A 9,104-nucleotide genomic window follows, 5' to 3' on the forward strand; every position below is an offset into this window, starting at 1 on the left:
GAACAAAAGAAGAAAAGGAAAAAACAGAAAAGGAATCTAAGACATGGTAGGATGATCTTAAGTCACTATAAAGAAAGGACTGGATAACATTATAGAAGCTTGTTGTTAGTCGTGAAGGCATGTCCAACCCATCGTGACCCCATGGACAACGTTCCTCCAGGCCTTCTTGTCCTCTACCATCCTCTGGAGTCCATTTAAGTTCATGCCTACTGCTTCAGTGACTCCATCCAGCCACCTCGTTCTCTGTCGTCCCCTTCTTCTTTTGCCCTCAATCTTTCCCAGCATTAGGCTCTTCTCCAGTGAGTCCTTCCTTCTCATTAGGTGGCCAAAGTATTTGAGTTTCATCTTCAGGATCTGGCCTTCTAAAGAGTAGTCAGGGTTGATCTCCTCTAGGACTGACTTTTTGTTCGCCTTACGGTTCAAGTACTCATAGGTGTCTTCTCCAGCACCATAGTTCAAAGGCCTCAATTCTTTGACGCTCAGCCTTCCTTATGATTTATAGAAGCTATATTGTATCAAATCGAAGAGCTCATTTGAGCCTCAAGCTGGAAGCATGGGTCAGCTGGGCCTTTGATCACTGATTTTTCAAGTTTTTCAAAAACTATCTCATTGGTCACCTAAAGACAGGTTCCGTGAAATTCCACTCCAATCTTACACAGCTATTCTTATATTTGATACAAATACAGGCAGCCCTCGATTTATGACCACAACTGAGCCCAAAATTTATGTTGCTAAGTCAGATAATTAAGTTTCCCCGCCGCTTTACGACCTTTCTTGCCACAGTTATTAAGTGAATCACTGCAGTTGTTAAATTAGCAATATGCTTGTTAAGTGAACCTGCCTTCCCCCAATGGGAATTGCTTGTCAGAAAATCGCAAAAGGTAATCACATGACCCTGGGACACAGTAACCGTCATAAATATGAGTCAGTTGCCAAGCATCTGGGGAGGCATGTGTGTGCCTCCCGACATGCATGCGGCTGTCCACGCATGTGCTTTGCTCACACGGCGGCTTGCACGCATGCGGGTGGCTTAAAAAATGTGGCTAAATGGGACGGCATAGCGCTGCAGGTTGCCACTACCGGTTCGCCTGCCCGAACCGGCTGAATACCCCCAATGGATGTGATATATTCACAATCTCAATCCACGTGGCTTCTTTAATAGTACCGGAGAAGCCCTTCCATAACAACAATTATTTATTTTATTATTTCATTTTGTTTTTACTTCCTATTTCTAAATCATTCATCTCCCTCAGTGCTTTTATGAAAGCAGTGATGTTCTCTGAATTCTAAAGATGACTACCAGCCCCCACAGTCTAACAATCCTAGGACAACAGCCATCAAGTACACACAATTGCTCACATTCTTACACAATTCTTATGGCTTAACATACCGTATTTTTTCAGAGTATAAGACGCACCTTTTTACCCCCAAAAAGAGGGTGAAAATCTGGGTGCATCTTATAGTTCGAATGTAGCCCCGCCCAGCCTCTGAAACAGAGGTTTCAGAGGCTGAAAAAAGCCTCTGAAACCTCCGTTTGAGAGGCTGGGAAAAAAGCCACTGAAACGGAGGTTTCAGAGGCTGAAAAAAAAGCAAGGCGCAGAGCTCACAACCAACGAACCTGTTGCTAAAGTGCACCTCTGGGAACGGCTGATTTGGGGGTATTCCAGGAGGCCGATCCACCCCCAATCAGCTTTTTTCTTATTTTCCTCCCCAAAAACTAAGGTGCGTCTTATAGTCTGAAAAATACAGTAATTTAAGCTGGCCTCAAGATAATTTTTTTCTACAAAATCCAGTTGTAGGTATCAGGTAATTCTTCCTATAATCCTATTTTGGTCAATTTTAAAATCAGTTTCTTTTTTTATGCATAGTTTCTAAGGTTGGGCTGGTTTCAGACTATCTTCCTTTTACAATTACAAAGGGTGATAAAGATTTCCAAATAATTCAGTCACTTACTAGCCCATTGCAAGTACTGATTGCTGCTGTTCCACTCCGGGAATCAGAATCCATGACCGTCCCAAGGAGGTGACATGACGTGGCTACGCTTGGAGTGATCTTAGCACCAAGATAGTTGCCATAGTGCTTTTCCAGAACATAATTATTAGACAGTAATTCTCGATGAAGAGTTAAGTCAAAGAAGAGATCCTTGTTTTTGTGCCTAATTTTATAATATGCTTTACTATCCCTTCTCCTGGAGTCTCTTTTCCCTCTGAAGTTTGAAGCATGGAGATGTAAATGGTAGGAGAGAAAATGTCCATCTCCATCAACTTTTTCTGGGCTAACCACTTGGTAATCTTCCAGCGCTTTAACAAATTGATCTAGGGAATAAAAAGAAAAAAGAGTCAAAACTTAGCTTTTTTAAAAAGTGATCACGATTAATATTAGAGTGTATTATATTTACAGTGTATAACATTTATGCCATTATTCCCATGCCAAAGTCAATGTTTGAACCATTGAAGCACGTTTGAGACGTTGGGTTTATATCCTGCTTAAAATATGTCTATTGAAATAAATGAATTGTGATCTGATTTCCAATAGGTCGATGGTAAATGAGATCTTTCTCCTCAGGGCGCCATGTGGCAGCTCCTAAGCAAGATCAGTTAGCTGTGAGGCAAGATTGTTGTTACTTTTAAATGCCCAACGTTTTCAGAAACTTTTCATTTATTATTGGTCCGTGAATCAAGGAACTCTGACTGAAAAAGAACCTTATCTGCTGAAACACCAGCCTTCTGGAACATCCTGCCCCGCCCCCCCCCCAAGAGTGAGGTTTGCCCCCACCCTCCTATCCTTCCAAAGGGCCTGAAGGACTGGCTCTTCTAGTTGGCCTAGGGACCAAATGGGAGAGTTCCAGTGGTGGGATTCAATTTTTTTTACTACCCAATCTGTGGGTGTGGCTTGATGGGTATGGCAGGGAAAGAATACTGCAAAATCTCCATTCCCGCCCCACTCCTGGGGGAAGGATATTGCAAAATCTCCATTCCCACCCCACTCTTGGGCCAGCCAGAGGTTGTATTTGCTGGTTCTCCGGACTACTCAAAATTTCCGCTACTGGTTCTCCAGAACCTGTCAGAACCTGCTGAACTTCACCCCTGGAGAGTTATTATTATTATTATTATTATTATTATTATTATTATTATTATTATTATTATTATTAATTAAATTTCTATACCGCCCTTCTCCAAATAGGACTCAGGGCGGTGCACAGCCTAAGTAAAAACAGAGCATACAAAATTTAAAAAACAGTATTAAAATAATTAAATATTCTGGCCGTAAATTAAAACAACCCAATTTAAAATCAATTTAAAATTTAGCTCAAGTGTGCAGAGTTCCACACTGGAGGTGGCTATTGGACTAATTAGCTGACCCCACCTCCCACCTTTGTTTCCTGCTCCTGCTCCGCCATCTTCTTTAATTTCATATTATTGTACAAGAGCCGTGATGGCTCACGTGGTTAGAACGCAGTACTGCAGGCTAATTCTGCCGACTGCCACCAGTTCGATTCTGACCAGCTCAAGGTTGACTGAGCCTTCCATCCTTCCGAGGTAAGGATGGGGTAAAATGAGGACCCAGACTGTTGGGGGAAATGTGCTGACTCTGTAAACCGCTTAGAGAGGGCTGTAAAGTACTGTGAAGTGGTATATAAATCTAAGTGCTATTGTTATTGCTATTTTCATCTTTTATTTTTGTTTTATTCCTTTGCTATTGTTATGTTTACATGTTTTATCTCCCCCTCCCCCTGCATTATTGTTGTAAGCTGCCCAGAATAGCCTCATGGCGAGATATGAGATGGGCAGCAAATAAATTTAACAAATACTGTATTTTTTGGGTGTATAAAATGCACCGGAGTATAAGATGCACCTACCTTTTTTGGTGAGGAAAAGAAGAGAAAGAAATCTCCCTCTGCCTTTGAGCAATTTTGCCTTGTTACAGCAAACAGCAAGCAGCCTGCTTTACTTTCATTTTCGTTTTCAGCCTAGCTTGATTAGCACAAGGGGAAAAAAAAATCTGCTCCAGCAATTTACCTCTTTGCAGCAGGCAGCAGAGCCCTGTGCAAATCAGTTGAGAGCATATCAGCTGAGAGTTGGGACACCGATCCAATCAACTTGTGCTAATTAGGCTGTGCTGAAGCTGACAGGAGCTGTTTTTTCTTGCTGTTTGCTTGCAAGGAGGTAACTGCTGCAAGGCAGAAGCCAAAGGGTGGGGGCCAGTGGGTGGGCGGGGCTACATTCATTATATAAGACGCACCTAAATTTTCACCCCCTTTTAGGGAGAAAAAAGATGTGTCTTATACTCCGAAAAATGCGGTAGATAAATATATAAATTATGGATATAATCAATGTAACAAAGATTAGCTTTTTACACTTTAATTTTAGCATAGTTTCTTCATTGTCTGGAATTCATCTCTAGGAAATATTTCATTCTTTAAGGTCAGCTAACCTCATCTTATGATCCCCCAGATAATATTAGAGCTACAGCTTCCAGAATTTCTAGCCAACATATCTGGAGGACAAGCCAAGCTTTGTAATAGTTTTGTGTTTTACTTTCTACTTTAATGATTTTTTAAATTGGCATAATGAATTCTTAAACTGTTTTTTATTTTCTACGTTACCTAAAGGACAATGTAAATAACGTATAGGACAAGATGAACCTTATGGGGTCATCATGAGAATATTTTGTTTCTACGTTTCATTTCAAATATATAAAGAAAATACTTTCATGATGACCCCGTGAACTTCAGCTTGTCCTCATCAAGTCATTTTGTTTTGATGAATTCCATCTAAAATTATTCTTTGCATAATTTCCCCTTATGTAGTTCATGCTAGGTTTCTAAAAAATGGGAGCACCTAGTTGCCCTTGAATAATCTCACTAATGTAATCAGGGTTCTATTTGAGTAATATTTCAGTGAGAGACAACTGTGAAAGTCCAGAACTAGACTGAGAAATAAAAAGAAACATTCCAAACAAGGCAGTGACTTAGTGTTGCCAGTGAAATCACCAAGGGTTGAGTTCAGCTCAAAGATGAATACTGATGCTAAGTACCCCTAAACCTTTCTTTAGCTGAGATATTCTTAAATCATCTTTAGTCAGCTCACAGGACCGCCTACTACCACAAACAGCCTCCCACCGGCCGGTACGCTCTCATAGAGAGGGGCTCCTCCAGGTGCCGTCAGCCAAACAATGTCGACTGGCGGCCCCTAGGGGGAGGGCCTTCTCTATGGGGACACCTACTATCTGGAACGAGCTCCCCCCGGAGATACGGAGGATCCCGGATCTGCGCACTTTCCGCCGTGCTTTGAAGACACTCCTATTCCAGCAGGCCGGCCTGGCCTAATTTTCTCCCCTTCTTTTCAATTTTTAAACTGAAATTTTAATTTGTTTTAAATTATTGGGAGTTTTAAATTGTCTCGGGCAAAAATTATTTAATTAGGTTTTAATCATGTTTTAACTTCTGTATTTATGTGTTTTATTTTGTGCCTGTTCACCGCCCTGAGTCCTTCGGAAGTAGGGCGGTATACAAATTTAATGAAATGAAAATGAAATGAAAATGAAATGAAAATGAAATGAAAATGAAATGAGTACTTACCATCCGAACTAAAAGAAATGGAGAAAGGAATCTCTCCTTCTGTTTTCTTACATCTAGTCCCACTTTCAAATACATGTTGAAATCAGTCATGAGGGATACACCAAGTCCTCTATCTATATTGGGGTCAGCAACCTGCGGCTCTGGAGCCGCATGTGGCTCTTTCACCCCTCTGCTGCGGCTCCCTGTCACTCAAAATATGCGTCAAAACTGCCAATGCGTGACACCCACCAGCACGCGATTTATTGAGCTTTTCAATCCCCGGTAGGCCAACCATGGATAAATCCAAGAAAAGAAAAGTTTCAGAAGAAAAGAGAATGTTTAATTCAACTACATATGCTAGTTTTGTGGCCGCTCAAGAAATAGTCAGGCATGAGAAGGGTTTTGTGGCTCCCTGTGTTTTTTTTTCTGTGGGAAACGGGTCCAACTGACTCTTTGAGTGTTTAAGGTTGCAGATCCCTGATCTATATGATTAGAACACTTCTGAGGCTAGTAAACAGAATGCTATGTGTATTAATAGTAAATTATGAACAGATCTAATCTGTATGTATTTGTATTGCACATACAACATACTGTAGGAACTACTTGGAGCATCATTCTCTTATCTGATACCCTCTAGTAGTAACTGCTGGCCCCAAAAGTTCAAGGACCAGATATTGGTAATAATGGTGATTTCCGGTCTTCTAGGTGTAGCGCAGGAGTGGTATTCACTTACTATCGCTACCGGTTCGCAAATGTGAACGCGTGCCTCCACGCATGCGCAGAGCCTTCTGCACATGCTCAGAGGGTCAAAAATGGTATGTGATGACGTCCGGGCGGGTAGGCGGAGCCTTCTGCAGCTGGTGCTACCAGATCATGCGATCCAGATAGAATCAGCTGAATTTCACCACTGGTGTAGCACAGAAGTTAATGCAGCTTTTCAAACATGTTGGGGCTGCAACTGCCAACATTCCCAGTGGCATGCTACCCTATTTGGGAATTCTGGCAATTACAGTCCCAATCCCATCTGAAAGGCAGCAGGTTGGCAAAAGTCAGAATAAGCTAGTTATAGATTAGCTCCTTCAATTAGAAATACATCTAAAGCATTTATGCATTCTAGCCAATGCATTCAGAGGCAACTGAAGATGCCTTCAGAAGTTGTGGGAGCTTCATCACTGGAAGCTTTCAAGAAAAGACTGGACTGCCATTTGTCGGAAATGGTGTAGGGTTTCCTGCTTGGGTGGGGGGTTGGACTAGATGACTTACAAAGTCCCTTCCAACTCTGTTAATCTATTAATGCTAAACCCTTGTTCCAAGAGTTCATAATGTGTAGTTTGAACTATATAAACCTTGCTTTTTCTTCTAAGGCTACCCTAGGAAAACAGGCTAGTGCCATGGTGGTGCAGTGGTTAGAATGCAGTATTGCAGGCTGACTCTGCTCACTGCCAGGAGTTCGATTCTGACCAGCTCAACGTTAACTCAGCCTTCCATCCTTCTGAGGTTGGTAAAATGAGGACCCAAATTGTTGGGGGCAATATGCTGACTCTGTACACCGCTTAGAGTGGGATGCAAAGCACAGTGAAGCAGTATATAAGGAAGTGCTATTGCTATTTTCAATGCTGTTGTAACTTTGAATGGTCACTAAACGAACTGTTGTAAATCAAGGATTACCTGTACGAAACTCAAGAAATGGAGTGGTCCTTGCAGATGATTCTTAGCAGAATCAAATCCATTACAACGTGCAACATCCCCAGAGCACCTGACTGTCATACATTCTGTTCACATTGTACAATCAACAGCTGTGAAAATATCAGCCAGCCCCATCCATATTATTTTTAAGTGCAAGTCCCAGGACTTGCAACTGAGGGCCTCAAAATGTCAAAACAATTCCTCGTTCATGCAAAATGGCTATGAACAATAAACAGCCCTCGCGTCGCTTTTTGCTGGATTTGTGCAATTTGTAGACTTCGTCATAATAAAACTGTTTCTTGGAACCGAAATTGGAAGACAAAAAGCCCTTTTCTTAATTATTACTTTTTCCTTGAGTCAGATACTTTTTAAAAAAAAGACCGATGAATCAACTGCTCAAACTCAGTCTGACTTTAGAAAACAGCAACCGGAAAAACAGTTGCTCAAAATCCCATTCAGAGTGATTTCTGGAGCGAAGCTGATTTTTCTAAGGAAAATGATCATCAATGAGCATTTCATTTATTATTATTAATTATTTTGTAATTTCAGCTTGGAAGAGACAAGGTCACCCGTTAATTGGCTGCAAAGAGGATGGGTAATAATAATTACAATTTCAACCAAGCTCCAATTTTGTAGGAGGGGAAATGATTTGTGAACGTCTCTGCGGTTTAAATCTTCTACAATGTTTCTGCCTCCACTTAACAAGCTGTGGTGGGCAGTGATTGTTTTTTTTTTTTTTTAACAGGAGAAGAAAAAAGTTACATAATATAAAATAAATCCAGAATCCAAAGAAATCCAAAGAACTTAGATGCATTCAGAGGAGGAGGAGAAATTTTAGCGACTTACTTGCTGAGGGAGTCCTTTTGTTTTGAAAAACTTAAGATCCAGAGCGCAGGAATGTGGAAGAAAAGATGCCCCATTTTCCTCCGCTTTAGCCAGCGATCGTAATTTTAAAACAAAACAAATCAAAACAAAAAGCTACTGACCTTGCTTCTGGTCTGGGAAGACAAATCTCCCGGGTGGAGGATTTCTAGCATAGCAAAACGCCTGGATACTAAGGAGGTGAACCCAAAAGGAAAAGTTTGCAATCCAAGTTCTTTGGGTACATGACATGTTTTGGATGCAGGAAACCCAAAACGGTCCTTCCTTTATTTAAAAATGACTAAGGAGTGGTGGGGGGGGAGGAAGGCATCCAGTCACATTGTATGGCCAAGGACGGTGAAAATTAATGCTCAAAGAAAAAAGGGGGGTGAGGAGGGAGAGGAGAAGAATCTGTTCTTAAAGAGAAAAGACAGAGTTGGTTGGGTTTTTTTGTTTTTTTTTTCCTGGCAGGAGGAGTGATTAGAAGTCTTGGTGTCTGATTTCGGGGGAGAAGGAGGGTCTAAGAGGCAGCTGGTAGGGAGTCCTTTTTCATACACATGTGGCAGAAAGCAGGGCTGCTGGACCAAAAAAGGAAAAGAAACCCACCCACCTCATTTCAGCTTGTCTTCTAGGGCAGGGGACTCCAACCTTGGCAACTTTAAACCTGGAGGACTTCAAATCCCAGAATTGCCAAGGTTGGGGGTGCATTCTTAGGGAATGTTTCCTCCTGGCTAAAATCCAAAGCATCATAGAAACACAGAGTTAGGAGGGCTGCAGAGTTTCTTCAGTTCGGCTTAAAATATCCAGAATGATTATTCTTGAAAGAAAGAGTGCAGAGGAGAGCAACAAAGATGATTAGGGGACTGGAAGTTAAAACATATGAAGAACAGTTGCAGGAACTGGGTATATCTAGTTTAATGAGAAGAAGGACTACCTATTTGGGAAACTTATCATAAAGCAGCAATTCTAGTTTGGCTAAAAGACTGGGCGACCTTGG

General features: G+C 41.5%; 1 protein-coding gene across 4 annotated transcripts in view; it reads right to left on the bottom strand.

Moving 5' to 3' along the window:
* ADAMTS12 (ADAM metallopeptidase with thrombospondin type 1 motif 12) overlaps nucleotides 1-8,737 on the bottom strand; it is a 177,935-nt gene extending 169,198 nt beyond the window's left edge. The window contains exons 1-2 of one of the 4 annotated variants that reach the window (XM_087885638.1): nucleotides 8,093-8,737; nucleotides 1,954-2,315 (exon numbers count right to left, since the gene is read on the bottom strand). In XM_087885638.1, the coding sequence (XP_087741764.1) occupies nucleotides 1,954-2,007 (54 nt within the window). In that variant the 5' untranslated portion in view covers nucleotides 2,008-2,315; nucleotides 8,093-8,737. The remainder of the gene's footprint in view (nucleotides 1-1,953; nucleotides 2,316-8,092) is intronic. The other 3 variants (XM_034442423.3, XM_087885636.1, XM_087885639.1) reach the window with 3 other exon arrangements.
* Between the last annotated feature and the right edge of the window lie 367 nt (nucleotides 8,738-9,104).

The sequence above is a fragment of the Pantherophis guttatus genome, chromosome 2 (assembly GCF_059756535.1).
Source record: "Pantherophis guttatus breed Tessera chromosome 2, ASM5975653v1, whole genome shotgun sequence".
In the NCBI taxonomy this organism is placed as follows: Eukaryota; Metazoa; Chordata; class Lepidosauria; order Squamata; family Colubridae; genus Pantherophis; species Pantherophis guttatus.